Source organism: Phyllostomus discolor, chromosome 5, assembly GCF_004126475.2.
Source record: "Phyllostomus discolor isolate MPI-MPIP mPhyDis1 chromosome 5, mPhyDis1.pri.v3, whole genome shotgun sequence".
Classification (NCBI taxonomy): Eukaryota; Metazoa; Chordata; class Mammalia; order Chiroptera; family Phyllostomidae; genus Phyllostomus; species Phyllostomus discolor.
In genome coordinates, this window is record NC_040907.2 from 169,740,087 (window position 1) to 169,760,033 (window position 19,947).

Sequence of the window (19,947 nt, forward strand, 5' to 3'; positions counted from 1 at the left end):
CGTTGCTTCTCCGAGGCCCACCTCAAAGGCCTGGTGGCCACTTCTCAAGGCCCCTGCCCTGGGAGAGGCCAACCTCATGGGCCCTCCACCCCAACCACAGATAACCGCCCCCCCCACGCTGTCCCGAGAGGGGAAGTTCCTCAGTGTTCTTTGCAGCCATGCCCTAAGCTCAAAGCCAGTGCCTGCTCTGCCCCTCACCCCCTCCCAATGACTGGGTACAGTGGGAAAACCTTGAGCTTCCATATTGCTTATTCTGCTTGGCCTGGTCATTTTTTTTTAAGCCTCAGTTTCCATGCCTTTACATTGGGGGGCAAGGATCTGCTCCACAGGTTTGCTGTGGGGGTTAAAGTGAGGAATGATGGGACATCCCCACTTGTTCCTGGTTGTCGGCACCGAGTATCTAGCTCAGAAGGCTTCAGCCAACTCACCAGCCAACTTCCTGTCTTCCCCAGTGGGTGGACAGTTCCACTCCTGGGGTTGGCCAGTTTCCTGATGGGAAGCCTTGGCCGGGCGGAAAGACAGCGCCCCGGTAGGGTGTCTGCGGTAGGGGAGAGGCCGCAGGCGGGGGAGCAAGCCCGGTGTTTCTTTCCTTCCAGGAGCCTCCCCTCTGCCGCCCGACCATGCGGGAGCGCGCGCGAGCCCCTGCAACCTGGCCCCGAGTCGGTGCCTCGGCCGGGCGGAGGACGTACAAATTGTATTTCAGCGCCGGGTCCTTCCGGGTTAATGAGCTGACACCATGATTAAAGCTGACCATTTGTAATGTGTCTCGACCCCGCCGCCGAGTCCTGAAGAGGTTAATGCGGTGACGGAGGCCGGCACCTGCCCCTCGCCGGCCTCGCGGGCCTTGGCGCACAGCCCCTGGCCCCCGCCCCCTCGCCTGCCCCTGCCCCGGCTGCGCCGCCGACTCCTAATCAATTAGCCCATTAACGAGCCCTTCGAGAAGTTAAGTAGGGAGAGGTTCTGCCACGGGCAGGGCTGCAGTCGCTAACTCACCGCAGCTAATGATATTATAAGCGCTCTACTCAATAACCTGGGCACGGCGCGGCGAGGAGGAAGCTGCACCGTCATCCTGCGGCGGGTGGACGCTGCTGGGGCCTGACGCCAGAGTCTCCCCTCCACCTTGGCTGCATTTGGGGGGCACCCTCGGGGCAGGGCTTCCAGGATCCGTTCTCTGCTGGATAGGGAGAGGCCACAGACCCAGGAGGCGGGGTTGCCTGAGCGCCTTGGGGCCTCCACTCACCTTGGTTTCCAGGAATCTTGGGTAGACAACTGCGCGCCCGAACCGTTTTGCCCCCCGCAGGGCTGATCTGCGGGGGGGGGGGGGGGGGGGGAGGAATTAAAGTGGGGAGAGCCAGGGCTCAGAGGGGACGGCGAGGAGTCGGGCACTTCAACCTCACATAGCTTGTGGGAGGTTGGCGTGGCTTCCCCAGATTTTAGGAATGAAGGGACTGAGGCTCAGAAAGTTGACGTATCCTATTCGAAGTCGAGGTGTGAGCGGACTTGGCCCAATTCTAAAACCGCGGTCTCTCCCTCGCCTCCTTCCCTCTCCTCCCTGGGAGCAAAGAGCTTCTGTTTCTGCAGCAATTCCGTGTTCTCCAATGTTTGCCAGTGGAGGGGGGTGGTGACAACAACGGCAAAGTCACCTGTGGAACAGGAGGGCGGGCCGTGACCTCTTCAGCAAAGGTCTGCAGAGTACCTACTAGGAGCTTCTAGTGCGTCTGGACTTTTGGGGGCTTTCTCATTCTTACTTAAGGCAACCCCCAAAACGGGAGAGGAGGGGTGATGCTAAAGAGAAGTTCAGTTCACGCGTGAACTGAAGCTCCGATTGGGACCGGCCTGGCCCAAGTTCACGCAACGTGTAAGTGGTGGTGCTGGGACTCGAACCACACGATCTTTTGAAACAACATCTAGGGCTCCCCCTTCGTCCCCCCCCCCCCCCCGGCCCCGCGATAGTGCTGCCCCGCGGGGCCCGTGACGGGGGTGGGCGTCCTTAGGCAAGTCTGCTCCCGGCCTCGCAGCTGGGCTCTGGAAATAGCGTCAGTTCCAAGGCGCATGCTCCTCCTCTCAACTCTCCGCCGCGGGCGCTTTGGTCCCGGGGCTCCCGGCGCCGCGCCGCAGGTCTGGACGAGGAGGCGGGAGGCTGGGGGAGGGTCCTGGAGCAGCCTGTGCCGGCTCCTCCGAGGGCGTGCGTCCCCGTAGCCTGGGGGAGGAGTCGGGCCCTTTCAGCTCCGAGCGCGCGCAGTCCCTGCCCCTCGACAGTGCCGCGGTCCCCGCGGTCAGAGCCTCGACGGAGGCCAGAGACCTGGGGAGGAGTTTGCGCTGCTTTCGTCGCCGGGCGGCCACCGCGGACGCCGGGCCGGCTCCCGGGGCTCCGGCCGGCCCGGGCGCCGCTTTCCCGGCCGCGGCTGTTTGAAAATTTCCGGGCCGCTCTGCGGCGCTGCGATTGGCCAGGTCCCGGGAACCTCTATGCAAATGAGGCCGCGCCACCTCCGCGCAGCCGGGGACCCGGAGAGCTGGCGGGCGAAGAAGGGGCATTCGCGCTGGGGCCCGGCGGGCGCACCCGGAGCCCGGCGGCCGAGGACCCCCCGCGCAGCCGTCCCGTGCCCGCGTGCCCCCCGCGCGGAGGGGACGCCTCTCCAGCTTCGCCGCCCCCTCCCCCTGACTCTCCTCCCCGCCCCTCCCCCCCGCCTGCCTGCCTGCACCACCTTCCACTCTGATCGTCTCTAAAGGGAGTTCTTGGTTTCCTCCGATTTCTTATGAACCCAGGATGGGCAGCAAGGAAGATGCGGGCAAGAGGTGTCCGGCGGCCGGCGGCGTCTCCAGCTTCACCATTCAGTCCATCCTGGGCGGGGGCCCCTCGGAAGCGCCACGGGAGCCCGCCGGCTGGCCGGCCAGGAAGCGCAGCCTGTCCGTGTCCTCGGAGGAGGAGGAGCCGGACGACGGCTGGAAGGCACCCGCCTGCTTCTGCCCAGACCCGCACGGCCCCAAGGAGCCGGGCCCCAAGCACCACCCCCCCATCCCCTTTCCTTGCCTGGGTAAGGATCGCACGCCGCCCGGTCGACCGCAAGCCAGCCCTAGGGGAGGGAAGCTGTGCGGGGCCTCTCGCATCGCACCCCCGCTGGCCAGAGCCGCGGCTGCCCGGGGTCCGGGTCTGAGGGGAGGAAACGGGCGCGTGGTGCTGCCGCCTCGGCCCCGCAGGCGCTCGGGAGGACGCCGGGAGCTCAGACCTTGCGCGGCGCGGTCTCGGGGAAGGCTGAGCTGGAAGGAGAGTGCACCACAGCGGGCAGGGCACAGGGCCGGCCGCACACCCGGCTCTGCGCTCACCGTCCCTAAGCACATCTGACACTCCCTGAACTCGAGGTCTGAGAGTCGGGTCCGAGCGGTCTCTGCCGCAGTTTCTTTCGGTGGTCTCTCTCTCTCTCTCTCTCTCATGGTCTCTGTCTGTCTCTCCCTCTCTCCTCCTCCTCCTCGGCATGATTAGCCCTCCAGGATGATTGACAATGGTGCCTTTCAGAGATGGTTCCTTTTTACAGCATCTGACGAAGGGGAGCCCCGCATTCGTCCCTAGCACGATTTCCGAACAAACGGCCTGTGAAATGATGCCACCCTATAAAGCTCGGGGAACTCCTCCAGCTCAGTTATTACCAGGCAAAATTCACCTTTAAAAATGATGTCCATGCTCCCCCTCCAGACCTCCCACCCGTATTGCCACACGTCCTTGCACGGAGCCGGGGGCACAGAGAACCCAGACTCCAAGTAGCTGCGTCTCTCTCCTGTTGCTTTTTGAAAAGCCGGGAGTGCTGCGCTTTAGGTTCCAGCTAGAGGGGAAGGGATTGGGACCAAAGAAGACAGGAACGAGGCTGCGGCCGCTTGCCAGGCCCCCTGGTCCGGGCCAGAGCCGGGGTGGCTTTTTGAGGCTCCCCACCTCCATGGCCTCCTTTTCTGTTCTCACTCCCCAGGTAACACCAAGGGCAGCGGAGGCGCAGGGCCGGCGAGCTCTCAACACACGCCTTTCCTTTCTCCTTCGCACCCGGACTTTAAGGAAGAGAAAGAGAGGCTCCTCTCCGCGGGCTCCCCGTCGCCAGGGTCCGAGCGGCCGCGGGACAACGGAGCCGAGCGGCAGGCCGGCGCAGCCAAGAAGAAGACGCGCACGGTCTTCTCGCGCAGCCAGGTGTACCAGCTCGAGTCCACCTTCGACATGAAGCGCTACCTGAGCAGCTCGGAGCGCGCCTGCCTGGCCTCCAGCCTGCAGCTCACGGAGACCCAGGTCAAGACTTGGTTCCAGAACCGCCGCAACAAGTGGAAGCGGCAGCTCTCGGCCGAGCTGGAGGCGGCCAACATGGCGCACGCCTCCGCGCAGACTCTGGTGGGAATGCCGCTGGTGTTCCGGGACAGCTCGCTGCTGCGCGTGCCGGTGCCGCGCTCCCTCGCTTTCCCCGCGCCACTCTACTACCCGGGCAGCAACCTCTCGGCCTTACCGCTCTACAACCTCTATAACAAACTCGACTACTGACCGGGGCGCCGGCTCGGCGCCTCCCCGCGCGCCTCTGGCCGCCCGCGCGCCTGGCGCGCGCCGCCCGCTCCCAGGGCTCCGGAGCGCGGCAGCGTAGTGCCAGAAATATTAAGAAATACACCATGTGTATTCATTATCTTTTATTTATGGCCTCGGCCCTACTTTTTGTTTTGATTGTTTCGGGTACTTATCAGCATTCCTCAAAGCCAGATCTCCTGCTTTCTACACCCCAAACAAACCAGTATGCTTTGAAAACCATTGTGGAAGGGATATTCTCGGGTGGTGGGAAAGGGAGTTTCGGCCAGATCGACGTTGATTGGTAGGAAAAAAAAATTTGAAAAGCACCAACAAAGCCAGGTACACTACTCTCCCCTTCTATACATCTGTATATACGTACATGCACACACGGCCAGCCACGCCAGCCCGTGGGGGCTTTGGACAATTATCTCAACGCCTCCTCCCGTTTCCCTCCTCCCGAGGATGGGTAGGGGCAAAAGGGGGAGATTTCAGATCTGTAAATATTTTTAAAGAAAATAATAAAACATTTTAAGCATCGTTGCTAACTTTGGCGGCATTGATTGTCTGGCGTGCTAACACGTGGAACGTTTTCTCGCGTTTGGGTGGAGGGGTTTGGGGGTGTGTGTTGGCTGGCTCGCCCCACGTGAAGGGTGGGGCCGGGGTCAGGGGTTAAAGTTTGGGACTCTGACTCTGGCAGCCTGTGGGCTGGAGTGCACCACCTTCCACTCCCTGACGCTCCATGCTGGAGCTGGCTGAGGCGCACCCGGACCGAATCCAGTTCGGGAACCCGCGCCAAGAGGGACAAAGGCAGGGAGGCAGAGATTACTGCGGAAGCGGATGCCTCCCCGGAGCCAGCATCTTCCCAGCACCCGCAACGCCTGGGGCATGGCCGCAGCAGCGTGTCCTGTGACATGGCTCAACCAGCGACGCCAGCCTCCTCTCCAAGGGTGCAGGGCAGGTGGGGCAGCGCTTCCTGGATCGGGTAAAGAGTCCGCTTTGGTAGTCCCCCGAGCCTGGCGCGATAGGCCTGCGACTGCGCACATTTCCCGGGCGCGTGGCACAGTTGTTCATCCTCCGCGGCTCGGGAACTGGGCGCGGAAAGGTGGCACTTCGGCCCAGGAGGGTTCTGAGGCTAGAGACCAGGCAAGAGAAAGTGCGGGAGAAAAAGGCGCCTCTCCCACACACTTTTGTTTTGGGTGGTGCTCATAGTTTGCATTGTACGTGACTAAGGGGCCGGATCACGCGCAAGCACGTGGCCACTCTCACTGAATGAAAGCTTGCTGCGCGGCCCGGGCGCCCACGGACTTCTGCGCCCCAACACCGCGGTTCACACGCCCGCTGCGAGGGCGCCGCACCGACAGAAGAGCTGCGCGAGTGTTACGCAAATCCCGGAGTCTCGCAATGTTAAATCGCAGCCACCTGTTCCTTGTAAAGCGTCGGGAAAGGGAGCCTTGCGTTTAGAAGGGGCTGGTGTTTGGTGTCACTGGGAAGAGCACCAGGGGCCTCCTGCCTCCCATCCCCTGAGCCGGTGCAAAGGCGCCGGGAGCGCCGAGGCCCGGTCTGACCTCTAGGAAGGGAGCGTTTCTGTGATTGACTTGTCTCTCTGAGGCTCGGGAACGGTCTGCATTTTGTGAGAGCATCTAGGATACCCGTAAACCATCCGTGACCCGCAGTATTCTGTCTCAAATGTCTGATCTCGTGTCCGTTTTGAGGTCGTATTTTTCTTCTCACATTAGATTTCATAAGTCACCATTTATGTGGAGTTGACATCCGAAGGATGTTACCCACGAAACGCGTCTGCCAATGCTAAGTTAGCTCAGTTGCCTTTATTTCATTTCAACAGAGTTCAATTCGACAAATAAGTACTGGGCCCTACTACTTGCTTAGAACTCAATATTGGCTATTCAGAGAGAGAGAGAGAAAAGTGGCACTGGGCCCGTTTTTCTTCTGATTTATTTGGTACACATATTTTATTTCAAGTACTTCCTCTCTTTCCAGGTGACCCACTTTAAATTCTTCTTTTCTTCTAAAGTTGCTGTTTGAATATTCCATGCAGAAATAACAACAGGGTTCTCAAGGGACTACTGGTATAGGACTATTCCATCCACAGGATTTTTGTCTGCATTTCAACAGATTGTGTTCTTTTTTTTCCCCCCAAGAGAATGATGGTTTTGAAAGTATTGGGTCGCTACATCCTCCTTAGGCTTCTTGTGCAGAAGGTGGTTTTCCGTAGCCATTGTAGTCACTTAGTGGCAACATCTTGCCCTTTACGATTTTAGGGATGGCCGTTTTTCAGTTTGTCCTAGAGTGGGCGTTTCTCTCTTTTGACTATTTCAGAAATTAGCAAATTGATCTAACAGTGTAATTAGTTCTAGAAATTCCTCTCTCTTCCAGGTTACTAAGCACTGAACACACACACACATACACACGACTTTGCATTTGGATTTACAATGTTGCTGGAGACTCCATTGTGGCCAGGTTTCCTATCTCTGAGACTATCAATTCATTTGAATAATCAGCAAAATCATCAGCCTCCTTTCAGGTTCTAAACTGGATTTAAAAGATTGACGTTTCTTAAAACTCAAATCGAGTCTGGTTGCAACTGCATGCCCAGAGGGACCTGAATCATACACACACTGGATAATGAAATACACTTAGATTTTATTAGTGGATAATTCATGCTCAGAATCTCGAAACACTAATAGAATTAAATAAGCAACGGAGAGAGGGAACCAAATAAAATTATTTGGAGTTAAAATTATTTAGCCAAAGTTAGAATGGCATAAGGCACTGCATTTTAAATTCTTAACCTAGACATTAGCTTGTTGAAAGAGAAGAGACAGAGAATCCAGTATGAGAACGGGTGAGGAGAAAGGTCAAGAATCTGACCTTTTAGCAGTGACATCATCGATACAGTGGGGAGAAGGGTGGTTGCATGTGCGTTTATTGTGCCAGGAATCAGGAAAAAATGTACACCTGAGTCAATGTATGTGAATGCATGAAGACCAAACTTTTTTCTCCATGAATGTGCCTTAAAGCACTTTAACGTCAACAATTTCCTCCCACTTCATACAAAGTTACATAATAAAGTAAATTTTTTTCCACAAAGGACAGTGAAAATTTGACAGTTTTCAGTGAGTTTTTCATATTTAAGAGTAACTGAGTCACAGCATTCCAGTTACAAATTAAGTATTGATTTTCTTTCATGGAGATCAAATCGTTTTCTTGTTACAGAAGCAACCTTCTTGATTCTCCTATTTGTGGAGGGTTCTAGAAACAGCAAATGGAGCAAACAGCTCAAAACTCTAGGGAGTTGTTTAGATGGGGTGGAGTGGGCAGGGAGAAGCTCGTGGCTGTAATTTTAAGACCCCATTTAAAAATAAGTCTAAAAGAAGTATTTAAGCTTTAACACATTGCAAATTATTTGTTTCCCAGTCTGTTCACCCATCCGGACAGGGAGTTTGTGCAGAGCAAGGACTGGTCTGATGAATGCATCATCATCCCAGCCTCTCACCAGGCCCGGCACACAGTAGGCACTCAAATGTTTGTGAAAAGATGCAATGGAGTCATAAAGCATAGTATAAATAAAAATGAGTTTCTATTCTGTCAATAGGCCTTAAGACAATAGGAGATGTGAGACCTGGCTCATAGGTGGAAACCCAGGAAAATGAGAAAACATCAGGGGGAAACAATGCAATTCATAAGAGTAAACGTTTTCTTCTCTATTTCAGTTTTTGGTTAACTTCACCGGCGCCCAGTAAAAGGGAGAATAATTTACGCCTGTAGGAGTATTGATCAGAATGGGGTTCTTGTGTCTGCGAGATTTACTCAGATGGGGTGAGCCCCAAACAGAATCCTTTTTCTTGGCCTCTCAGTAGTCCAAGAGGACTGGCAGGGCGCCGGTTTCAGGGAGACTACATCTCCCAGCGTGCCGCACACGTGTCCGGGAGGGCGTGAACGCAGCCTTGGAGCGATGCCTCGTGGGAGTTGTAGTTTTGGCTCCTTTAGCACAAACTCGGAGGGTGCCTCAGCCTTGTGGCGAAGCAAGACCACGTGATCGGAAAAGCCGAGGTTTGCCTTTGAGCCGGAAGAGGATACCAGGGTTGACCGACACCAGGTCTCAGAACGGACCAATCAGCTGCCTAAAATGAGACGTTGGCATTTGAATTTAGCCAATGGGAGGCATGCGCTGGAGCTTCCTTCCCGCCTACTTTGCATAGCCCGCGAGTGCTCCGAGCGAAGCGAGGCGGCGGCCAGCCACGACCAAATCGATTCGGAAGGGGAAGCGAGGTAGCGGGAAGAGACGACGGGGCGCGAAAGCAGACTCTCTGGGGGCCCCCCGGGCCCGGGGCAGGCGGAGCCGTCCGCTGGGAACACGTTTCGCTTCCCCCGCTTTTATTTTAGGAGCATCCGGGGCTGCAGGCCCCAGAGGGGAGGGGCCGAGGTGCGGGAGCCCGCAGCGGCGGTGGAGAGCTGCGGCGGGTCCGGCCGGGGGCTGGAGTTCGGGGTGTGGAGGCGCGGGCTGGGCGGTTTGGGGCGCTTCTGGGGCGGTGGGGGGGATGGAGGGGAGAGTTCCGACCCCGGTGGGCGCGCAGGCTTCGCGCAGGCGCACAAGCCCCGTCACCGTCGCCTTCTCGGTCCGTGGGGAGGCCCGCGACCGCCCGAGCCCCAGACCTGGCGCCCTCGCGGGCGGTGGGCGCGGGGGGTGGGGCGCCTCTCACGGGTCGCTTGTCCCATAGATGACCGGTTCGAACGAGTTCAAGCTGAACCAGCCCCCCGAGGACGGCATCTCCTCGGTGAAGTTCAGCCCCAACACCTCCCAGTTCCTGCTGGTCTCGTCCTGGGACACGTCGGTGCGCCTCTACGATGTGCCGGCCAACTCCATGCGGCTCAAGTACCAGCACACCGGCGCCGTCCTGGACTGCGCCTTCTACGTAGGTGCCCGCTGCTGCTGCGGGTTGGGGTCCCGGGTCCCGCGTTGGGGGAGCGACCCTCTCTCTTCCCGTGCAGGGCGGGCGGGGGGGGGGGGGGTGTCTGGACAGGTGCTTACCTATCCCCGACACGCCAGGTACTGGTGTGTGATCCTGGGGGCATGCAAACGTCGGACACCCAGCCTCCCCTTAAAAGTGGAGTTGAACAGCCCCGCCAGCAGTCTTGGCGTAGGACAGACATGTTTGAAATTTGCAGCCAGACGATCAAACGTGGCCGCCTTGTTTCACGGTAGGCCTGGTTGCTGGTAAATAGGAATGTCCGTCTGCCTGGCTGTTCTTCCTGAACTTCCTGACAGTAGTTTAGGTTTATTTTGGTGCTGCTTTTTGTTTAGAGTGAGCCCGATCAGTTGGCTGGAATTTTGAAACACTCTGAAGCTCTGTAACTTTTACACGACTTGACACTTTATGTTGCAGGATCCAACACATGCCTGGAGTGGGGGATTAGATCATCAATTGAAAATGCATGATCTGAACACGGATCAAGGTAATCCAGCTTTTCACCTGTTTGCTTGGCTAGTGCACTAGCGTGTATTTATTTAGGAAGAGTCATTTTTGAATTGCTTGGGTCCTGGGTTGGTTAAGATACAAGCAAAAATGGATTGTATCTAGGACTTTTTTGTTTTGATGAGTAAACCAGTTTAAGTTACTGATCACTAAATGGTGCGCGTGTATTTTTTCAGTAAAGCTAGTTCTGATCTCCCACGGCCACTGTGTCCGGGAAGGGGCCTGAAGTCCGACCTTTACCTCAGCCTCCCCAGTGGGTGGGACCTCCAGGGCTGAGGTTTCAGTTCTCTCTCCGGGAGTCAGTTTAGTGTAGACTGAGGGGAGGTAGGCCTGGAAAAGCATAGTGTGATAAATAGCCATCCTGTCCTGGTACTACATTAATTTCATATCATTACTTAGCCTAGAATGTGCTTTAATTATTACATTTATTGGATGAATAAGAAGATGGCACGTTTTCTCTTAGATAATCATGTCTTAGAGGCCAGATGGGAAATGATTTACCCCAATTTTTACAGTGACTTTGGTGCAGAGCAGAGGTTGTGCTGGAGCCCAGCTGCACAGGGCTCTCGAGCAGAGCTTTGTAAAAATTCCCATTTTGGGGGGTAATGTGCACGTGGTAGACACTGATGCCCTGGAAGGAGCTGGCACGTCATCACGGAGACACGACCAGAGGAGCGTGAGTGGGCCAGTGGGAGGGTGCACAGAGGATGGCACGGTGTTTTGTCAGGAAACCAGCCAGTCGAGGAGCGGCATGTGCAGGACAGTCACTCTGCGCTCGCTCACGGCTGCAGGTGTCGGGCTTTGTTTGCCGGCAGCCTCTCCCTCCTGCACGGCGCGCTGGTTTGCAGCTTTGGGTCCTGTGTGCTCGAAGACTTAGGAGCGAAAAAACTCTGAGAAGCAAACTTAAAAACATTTTTGATGCTGGAGACCATAATTAAGGGAATTAGCTGTTTATGCTCTGAAGGTCACTGCCGAACTTAAGAGATTTTTTTTCTTGTTTAAATGATGTTTTTAATAGGTTTCCTGTTTGAGGATCAAGACCACTTATTGTTCTTTGTTGCATCCTTAGCATTTGGCATAGATTCTGGCACATAGTAGACGTTTAGTAGGTGTTAGTTGAATGAGTGAATGAGATGGTGAAGAGTTGAATTGGGAAGGAAAAAAATTATGTGTTGGAATAGGAGGCCCTGGCTGGTGTCGCTCAGTGGACTGAGTGCGCGCCTGCGAAGCCGGGGTTCGCGGCTTCAGTTCCCAGTCAGGGCACGTGCCTGAGTTGTGGGCTGGGTCCCTAGTGTGCAGGAGGCAACCACACATTGATGCTTCTCTCCCTTGCTTTCTCCTTCCCTTCCCCTCTCTCTAAAAATAAATAAAATATTTAAAATAGAAGGAAACAAGGAAAAAAGAAATCATCATAAAACCAAGTGGATTAATCATAAGACTGTACCTCCTCCATCCCCAGATCTGGGATAATCTATTGCCACTTTAATAAGTTTCTTGTTAACATTGGCTTAATGTGATGAGTTTTATTCAGGTCCAGAGGACAAGTTACCTGCTCGTTTGTTCATTCAGCATTTGTTCATTCAGCAAGTATTTCATGGACACCTGCCGTGTATCAGAACCCACACTGCACACAGTCAGACCCACAGAGTTAAACAAGGCTCCTCGTCCGAGGGATCTGGGGTCAGGCGAGGAGAGCCTTTGGCGTGCGGCATGCCAGTGCGTCCAGCTGTGCCCCGGGAGGTGGACAGCGAGGGTTGGGCGACTTTTGTAGCCCTGGAGAAATTTTTCTGGGTGTGGGTTTTGCTTAGAGTTGGTGGAAGTGGATTCATTACAGTGGGATGAATGTCACCTTCTTTTGTTCACTTGAATTTTTGTTTTGCAGGTATAGTAAAACTAATTTTGTTTTTCTCTAGAAAATCTCGTTGGAACCCACGATGCCCCTATCCGATGTGTTGAATACTGTCCAGAAGTTAATGTGATGGTTACTGGGAGCTGGGATCAGACAGTTAAACTGTGGGACCCCAGAACTCCCTGTAATGCGGGGACCTTCTCGCAGCCTGAAAAGGTAGGCTCTTTGTATTCATAACAGGAACTGTGGGCCTTGGGGTGGTTTGATGCATGATTGATGAATACGGTATTGAATATTGAATTAAGACTGGACGAGTCTGTTTTACAAACCCACGTACATAAAACTATTTTGACACAAAGGGAAATTTATTTTGGTCAAATTTTTTCTGTCAGTTGTCATGTTTGTTTGTACTGCAGACAGAGCACTAGCTTAAATAATACATTTCTGTGTGTTGCTCATGCTGAATGTCCCAGGACTGAGATTTTCAGAGAAGTCATTTAGCAAAGACTGTTGGATTGCCTTAAATGGGGTTTGACGTGTCCAACCCAGAAGCGGGGTGGAGCATCCCTCACTCAGCTTGTGACCTGGGGTTTCATTGAGTTTCCCGTTAGGAGGGTGAGATGGGTCATCGTTTCAAGGCGGGCGAGAAAGGAGGCCCGTGTGCCCTCGTTCTGGCCATTTGTTGGCACTGACGGGTGTTCGGAGGCTCTGGTGAACCAAGCTCCTCCAAACGGAGTCTTCGCACGTTATCCTGACCTCCTGGTCTGCACCGTGCGAGTGTCGTTGGGCATTCCTGTTGTGTGCTCATCAGCCTCGATCAAGTGGGAGTGGGTTCCAAAGGTGGATTGTTGCAGCCGGGTAAAGGTGCCCTTCACTCGAGTCTGTTTCCTCAGCATGCAGACGCTGCTCAGCTCGGGCCGGCCGGCCGTCACCATGGACCGGAGTGCGTCCCAGGAGCCGTTATTTTTGTCACTTCATAGTCGAATCCACTCCTGGCAGGACCTTTGTTCGGAGTAAAATAATTGCATTGTTTCTAGTTTTGATTTATGGTTGCGTGTAGCATGTTAAGAGCTGTGATGAATTGCTGACAGAATATCACATAATGGACAGCCACACTGAGTCAGGCTGCTCATTGGTTCAGCAGGGTTCATTATGTCACTGCTTTGAGTACTTCCTCCTCTGATAGATGAGTGTACCTAGTCAGCAGCGAGGCAGCGGCTTCGCTTGACTGATGATGGGTGGGGGTAGGAGCTCGATTAGGGTCTTGTGTCACCTGTATAAAGGGTGAAGATAACATTTCCAGTCTGATTGGACTATCATAAATGGGTTTCTTTCTGGATTCTGTATTTTTTAAGTTTGGTGTTTTATGTGACTTAGGTTAATTTCTATTTTTCTACAAACATTTTGTTTTCTGAATCAACTGGTAAATCTTATATTTCTCTTAATTAAATATGCCTATATTAAATCTACTCTTTTGAGTCTTTAATTCCTCATCTTTCCCTTGGTCAAAATAGTTGTTGAGTTTTAAGGCCAGATTGTGGAGACTACTGGGTTGTTACATTGTTAAACCTAACTTGGTTTTTTTGACTGGTGGTTTGTAGTTAACATATTAGTGATTATTGACTATATGGTTTAATATGTTTAAGAGATGTCTTACCATATTATGGAGCCTTTTCATGCTTTATAATGATTCTTCAGGTTTAAATATATTAAATCAGAGTTGCTTGTTTACAGAAAGTAATAATCAGCAATAATTTTGTATACTAAGGCTAGATTTAAAAAAAGATTTAACATGATCAGGGAAATACATTTTGCCACCATTTTCATAAATTTGCTATCTCTATGTGGTCTCCAAATAACATTTTTGAAATTAACCACTTTGAACCTTGTGTGTATGACATTATGATTTATTATAAAGGAATTTTCATGGAAGTTGTTTTAACATTGAAAAATGATGTTAATGAGGGGAAAATACTGTTATGGGACAATATGCTTTTAAAATTTTTCCTAAAGATGAACTTATTTTAAGCATGTAGTATGATGTCGGGGCACGAGAATTTGCTTTGTCACATGCCAGGCACTATATATTTTTTAAATTTTGAGTTCATATGCACCAAAAGCAACTAAGCAGCTAATTGGTACGGCTCCCTCACTCTTCCTGGAAAGGCCTGTTCGGTATTTAGTGCGACAGCTGGGAAGTCCGGGTTTTAGAGTTCCAGCACGAGATCTCGTTCCAGAGGTGGTCTGAGCAAAGTGACTTTGAGAATGCTTGTTTTGTGAAAGGCCAGAAGCCCCTTGGAAGCCATCTTGAATTGTTTTATGGCTTTATCGTCTCCTTTCTGAGTGTTTTTATACTTTTATATTGTCACTAAATGAAACAAGGTTGGGAAAGCTGTTTAAAAATTTAATTTGTTTCAATAATGAAGAGAAGCCCTCGACAGCATTTTTTGCAGTTAATTAGAATGCACGTTATACGGTACCTGGTTAAGCATTAAGTGTATCTCGGGTCCATTATTTTGTGTGATTAGTTGGTTTGTGTAACTGCAGTATTTAAAACTTGGTGCGCGTGTTTGGGAACCCAAGCAGCTAACTTTTTATGGGTTTGTGATTAGTGGGCTTTATTTTAGGCCGTAATGCCATTTCCAGACAAGCGGGTGATTTCCGGTTTGGTCTTTCTCGGAAGGTGTACACGCTTTCGGTGTCGGGGGACAGGCTGATCGTGGGCACGGCGGGCCGCAGGGTGCTGGTGTGGGACCTGCGGAACATGGGCTACGTGCAGCAGCGCCGCGAGTCCAGCCTCAAGTACCAGACGCGCTGCATCCGGGCCTTCCCCAACAGGCAGGTGCGTGCCACGCCCCCCCCCCCCCCCCCCCCCCGGGCTTTGGGTTCAGAGAATGTGATCTTACGTGGTAATGACTTGGGCTCCACCTTTTAAAAACCTTGCCTTTTCTTTGGAGTAGTGATTTAGACCTTGTTAGGCGTGTTTTTGACATCCTCCTGTTTAACGGTAGTGGGTTAAACCAATTTTAGAGGCGCCCTTGATGTCCAGAGAGGCTAAGTGGCTTGCCATCGGTTTGATGGAGGCCCTCTGATTCCTTAGCAGACCTGGGTCCGGATGCCTGACAGGTACATGGTAATCAAGGAGAGTTTTGCAGACTACAGACTTCAGTTTACAGACTAGTGAGTTCAAATTTGAGTCTGGAAATGAAGGATTATGGGATTTGCTCTTCTCTCTTATTTTCTTTTGGCCTCTTGGTAACCTCAGGACAAACAGTTCTGTAGCAAGTCTAGCCCAGAACTTGAAATTTTTCACAGGAATACCCCTGAGGTTAGAGAGGCTGTGTCCCTCATAGGGACCAGCCCTTCATGCACAGGGTGGGGCACCCTTCCATCATCAAACCCTAAAGTTCTAAGGACAGTTGGTGGTGTGGTCAGCTGCTATAGGGATTTTGCATGTGGAAAAGTCACTAAAAACAGCAGATATCTTGGAAGTTTATGGGTGTCCTTTAGTGGTTGTGGAGCTTGAAGCAATTGTGCCCGTTATTTTCTGGGTCCTCTATCTTAAAAGGCCAGCACCTCAAATGCTGATCACACCCCCCACCCACAGTTTTGTGAATTTTCATTGAAGATAAGAAATTGCAGTTACTTGAAACTTAAGAGATTTAAATTCATGATTAAAATATGCTTGTATTTTTAACTATTTTTATGTCTTATATCTAAAATTTTCTGTTAGAGTATATCTCTATAATGGAAGTTTCACTAAAGTAAGATTTTACTGTTTTTTTTTTTTTCTATAAGCAGTCTTTCAGTAGTAAATCTTTTTCATACCTTGAAGAATTAAAGAAAAAACAAAATACAGATTTTATATTTATTTTATCTTTTACTTTTGACATAAACAAGTGATGATAGCCTTTTTTTTTGCCAAACAAGTGTTAGTGTCCTTAAAATTTTGGAATAGTTATAACTATGCTGGTACAGCTTAAGCACTTCGTTAAAACCTGGCCATACTTTGTTTTCCTTTCTGATACAGTCTTCCTGTAGAGTGGGTTGAATTTGGGTGTTAGTCCCTTGTTTTTGGAAGCTGAACTCACCATTGTTGGCTTTCCCTGGCTCCTGCTTGGCAGGGTTATGTCCTGAGCTCCATTGAAGGCCGGGTGGCAGTCGAGTACCTGGACCCAAGCCCCGAGGTGCAGAAGAAGAAGTACGCCTTCAAGTGCCACAGACTGAAAGAAAACAACATTGAGCAGATTTACCCAGTCAATGCCATTTCCTTTCACAACATCCACAATACATTTGCCACAGGTAGAGTATGGCGTGTTAACATGTGTCTAGTCATTACGATAGCATAATTTTGCTATTGAACATGAGAAATTTATGCTTAGGAAGAGCTTTAAAAAACTGTGCTTGCTTTTAATGAAATTCAGGGAAATCTGGTACAGTACTTGGGAGGAAATGTAATTTCTGTGATCTTAAAAATTAACCATTTGTAAAGATAATGGTTATTTCTCTCTTTGCTTTTTAAGGATCATTTAACTTTTTCAAATTTACTTGCAGGTGGTTCTGACGGATTTGTAAATATCTGGGATCCGTTTAACAAAAAGCGACTGTGCCAGTTCCATCGGTACCCCACCAGCATCGCATCACTTGCCTTCAGTAATGATGGGACCACACTTGCAATAGCATCATCATATATGTATGAAATGGATGACACGGAACATCCTGAAGATGGTATCTTCATTCGCCAAGTGACAGATGCAGAAACAAAACCCAAGTGAGTATGCTTCACCTGTATTTGAGCCTTTTCTTGCATTCAACCCAGGATTTATTAATTTTTCTAAACTCATGAATAGCTTTGTTGATGCCTGCTCGATATGACAGCTGACTGTAGGGTTGGAGTTGATTTTATCTTGTTCTCCCAAGCTTTCAATATCCGTAGGTTGATAGACGTCTGATGGATAAAATTGTGCCTAGTTGTTTTGTAGAGAAGAATGTCAAACTCTCATTCTTCTTGAATGGGCACTGTTATTTGAATCTCTGGAGTTATTACTAGCTCATTGCTTGAAAATTAAGCTGAGGAATTCAAGAATAATTTATTTAAGCAAATTCTATTTAAGATCTTTACGAATTTGAAGTGCCAAAAATCTTTCCTCTCCACCGAGTTTGTTTCTTTAGTATTTACACAAAGTGAATGACCTTCAGGTCTTATGGAAACCCAGAGTAATACGGCCTTGCCTGGGATAGTGCATTTCCTGGGCTTGGAAATCTCCACAGCTGTCCATGGCTCTTGGTTGACGGCGAGGACCATTTACAGTGTTTGGTACCAACAGGGCAAAGCTCTTTACCTAATTACCTGCCCCAGGCTTAAGGGAAAACTGATACTTAGGCACTTGTTAAGCCACAAAAATAGCTACCCCAGGTGTCCTGTCCCATTCCTTGTCTCTCTGTACCCAGGCCCTTGTAGGAAACCCTTAATATCAATATTTATGGAATAACTGAATGTTTTCAGGATTCCTTTATTTTTCTGAATTAAAATGGTACAGCACCCTGGCTAAACTGGTTGAGTCCCTGAGAGGGGGCAGAGTTTTAAAAACTCAGTCTCGTGTATACTTTTACCGGTTTGACTTGAGAAAAGACTTAGCATGTGAAGCCTGTTGGGTGAAGGGCTGGGTTTACATTTGCTCTCTCACTTTTGTATGTCTTGTCCTGGCCGGCCATTTTGATCTTATGCTGTTCTTTTTTCTTTTGAACTTGTAGGTCACCATGTACTTGACAAGATTTCATTTACTTAAGTGCCATGTTGATGATAATAAAACAATTCGTACTCCTTAATGGTGGATTTATTACTATTAACAAAGAAACCAGGGGAAAATGTTAATTTTAATATTATAAGAACCTGAAAATAATGGATAAGAGGTTGTTACTGATTTTTTTTAAACGAACACTTAAGTGCATGAGCTGGTTTGATGGTTTGCTGCGTTGAAGGTATTTGGGCAGACAGAACTGGAGGGCAGTGACGACGCTTATGAGAATCAGTTTTGACCCTGCTGATTTTGTTTCCACCGTGGAAATAAATGTTTGTAAATAAACACAGATAATAAAAATCCCTTTGCATTTTTTCTGGACCTTTAATGGCAGAATAAAAGGCTCTTAGTGGTTTGTTTCTTTTGCTGGTTATAGTTGCTCATTCTAACGCTGCTTCAGACTGCCTCATGAGGAGGTTAATCTACAATTAAACAATATTTCCTCTTGGCCGTCCATTATTTTCTGAAGCAGATGGTTCATCATTTCCTGGGCTGTTAAACAAAGCGAGGTTAAGGTTAGACTCTTGGGAATCAGCTAGTTTTCAATCTTATTAGGGTGCAGAAGGAAAACTAATAAGAAAACCTCCTAACATCATTTTGTGACTGTAAACAATTATTTATTAGCAAACAATTGATCCCAGAAGGGCAGATTGTTTGAGTCAGTAATGAGCTGAGAAAAGACAGAGCATATCTGTGTATTTGGAAAAATAATTGTAACGCAATTGCAGTGCATTTAGACAGGCATCTATTTGGACCCATTTCTATCTCTAAATGAATCTTTGGAAACGTTAATGAGGTTTACATATTTTTCCGACATTTATATAGTTCTCATGTCCATTTCAGTTGCCCAGCCGCTGGTGATTAAGGTTAAAAAGAAAAAAAATTACAGTGAGAATGAGATTCGTTTCAGTGTAATGCCCTGGAGCAGAACACGAACCGAGCTTGGCTTAGCTGAGTGGTTCCAAATAGTGCTGCTATTTCCAAACTTTCTGTTCTGCTTACATGCAGATGTCTGTTTCTGAATGGGACTTGGGCCTTTACTGAAATCCATTTTAGCCATGGTGTATTTTTAAAATTCTTTTGATATAGAGAGAGGTCTTATTTGTTAAGTATTTTCAGTAAAAACAGTGTAAATCTGAATCCATCTTTTGAAATGTATTTTCTTCATTGCAGGTCCACCTAATCATCTCGCGAAAGTGGTTTCTCTATGGAAAGATTTGTTTTCCTTCCTACAAATACATTCTTGTCCCCTAAGGATGCGTTCTAGTCCTTGTGGATGCGTTACTTAGTGTGTGGATTTCTCTGTTTCCTGTCTGACAAAACTTGTCTGCGCCCTTTCACGCTGACTTTGTGTAGGGTGAGGAGTCTTGGTGTCCTTGTGCAGTAGTCCAAGAATCGTTTTTCTCCCAGCAAGCCCAGTCGCTTTTTCTGAGCAGCTTGAGCTCTTTTTGTAAAATAATCTGAACCTGTTATGTCCATGCTGTTTAATAAAGCAGAGATTCAGAACCCTTATATGTTGGATGTTTTCAAATGTTGGTAATTAATGTAATTTACTCTGTAAAAAGGCTTCTGTCGAGCAGAGCTGCCTTCATCAAGGGCCTGGTGGGGATGACATTTTACCTTTAGGTCCACGCCGCCTCATTTAATTACGTCTATTCTGATGTACGTTGGGATTCGGTCCTGGATAAAGTGATCTGTTGGAGTTCTGCCATTTCCCTCGTGCCCGCCCGCTGGATCAGCAGGGCTCTCGAGCCGACTTAGCAGCTTTATGGGATGGGCACAGACCGCAGGGCAGCTGACGGGCGCCCTTGGGCACCACTCTCCTAGAGGTGCTGGTGCACTGCAGCTCACGCAGCTCTCACGCCCCTGTGCTGATGCGGCCATCGTGTGCACACGCACAGGACCAAATGACAGACCCGGCTGTACTTACCCATCAAGCGTTACATCGTAAGTGAAGCCCTTGGGGTGGTAAATGATGTAATGGCCGGAGACTGACTGATGGTATTGGCTCTTCAGTGATTATGCGCTGCTTAAAGTCGTAACCGCTTGGTTGAGGACAGAGCGTAAATTTAAAATGTTTAACTGAAAGAGAATTAATACAGAATCGTAAAAGGTGACTAAATTAAGGCAGTGCTTTTGACGTGTGGGAGAGCTGGGTGTCCTCTTGTCTCTTGAAACCAAAAGTGTCTCCCCCCAAATGTGTCCCCTTACCTCCCCTGTGGACCTCTCACCAGCTCTCCTTCACAGTTTGTCCCGAACGACCCAGATGTC

The 19,947-nt window shown here is 50.1% G+C and overlaps 2 protein-coding genes across 3 annotated transcripts in view; both read left to right on the forward strand.

Moving 5' to 3' along the window:
- HMX2 (H6 family homeobox 2) overlaps window positions 1-5,076 on the forward strand; it is an 8,388-nt gene extending 3,312 nt beyond the window's left edge. Inside the window, exons 2-3 of the mRNA XM_028513711.2 lie at window positions 2,767-3,035; window positions 3,960-5,076. Coding sequence (XP_028369512.1) covers window positions 2,768-3,035; window positions 3,960-4,513 — 822 coding nt within the window. The 5' untranslated portion in view covers window position 2,767 and the 3' untranslated portion in view covers window positions 4,514-5,076. The remainder of the gene's footprint in view (window positions 1-2,766; window positions 3,036-3,959) is intronic.
- A 3,641-nt stretch (window positions 5,077-8,717) lies between these two features.
- Window positions 8,718-19,188, forward strand: BUB3 (BUB3 mitotic checkpoint protein). Of its 2 annotated transcripts, none has more exons than XM_028512073.2 (8): window positions 8,718-8,821; window positions 9,271-9,465; window positions 9,937-10,006; window positions 11,940-12,091; window positions 14,559-14,717; window positions 16,000-16,177; window positions 16,430-16,646; window positions 18,850-19,188. In XM_028512073.2, the coding sequence occupies exons 2-8, from the start codon at window positions 9,271-9,273 to the stop codon at window positions 18,857-18,859; spliced, it is 981 nt and encodes a 326-aa protein (XP_028367874.1). In that variant the 5' UTR covers window positions 8,718-8,821; the 3' UTR covers window positions 18,860-19,188. The 2 variants fall into 2 exon arrangements, with proteins under 2 accessions (XP_028367874.1, XP_028367873.1); XM_028512072.2 differs by having other exon boundaries at window positions 8,721-8,821; window positions 17,630-19,188.
- The last annotated feature ends 759 nt before the right edge of the window (window positions 19,189-19,947 follow it).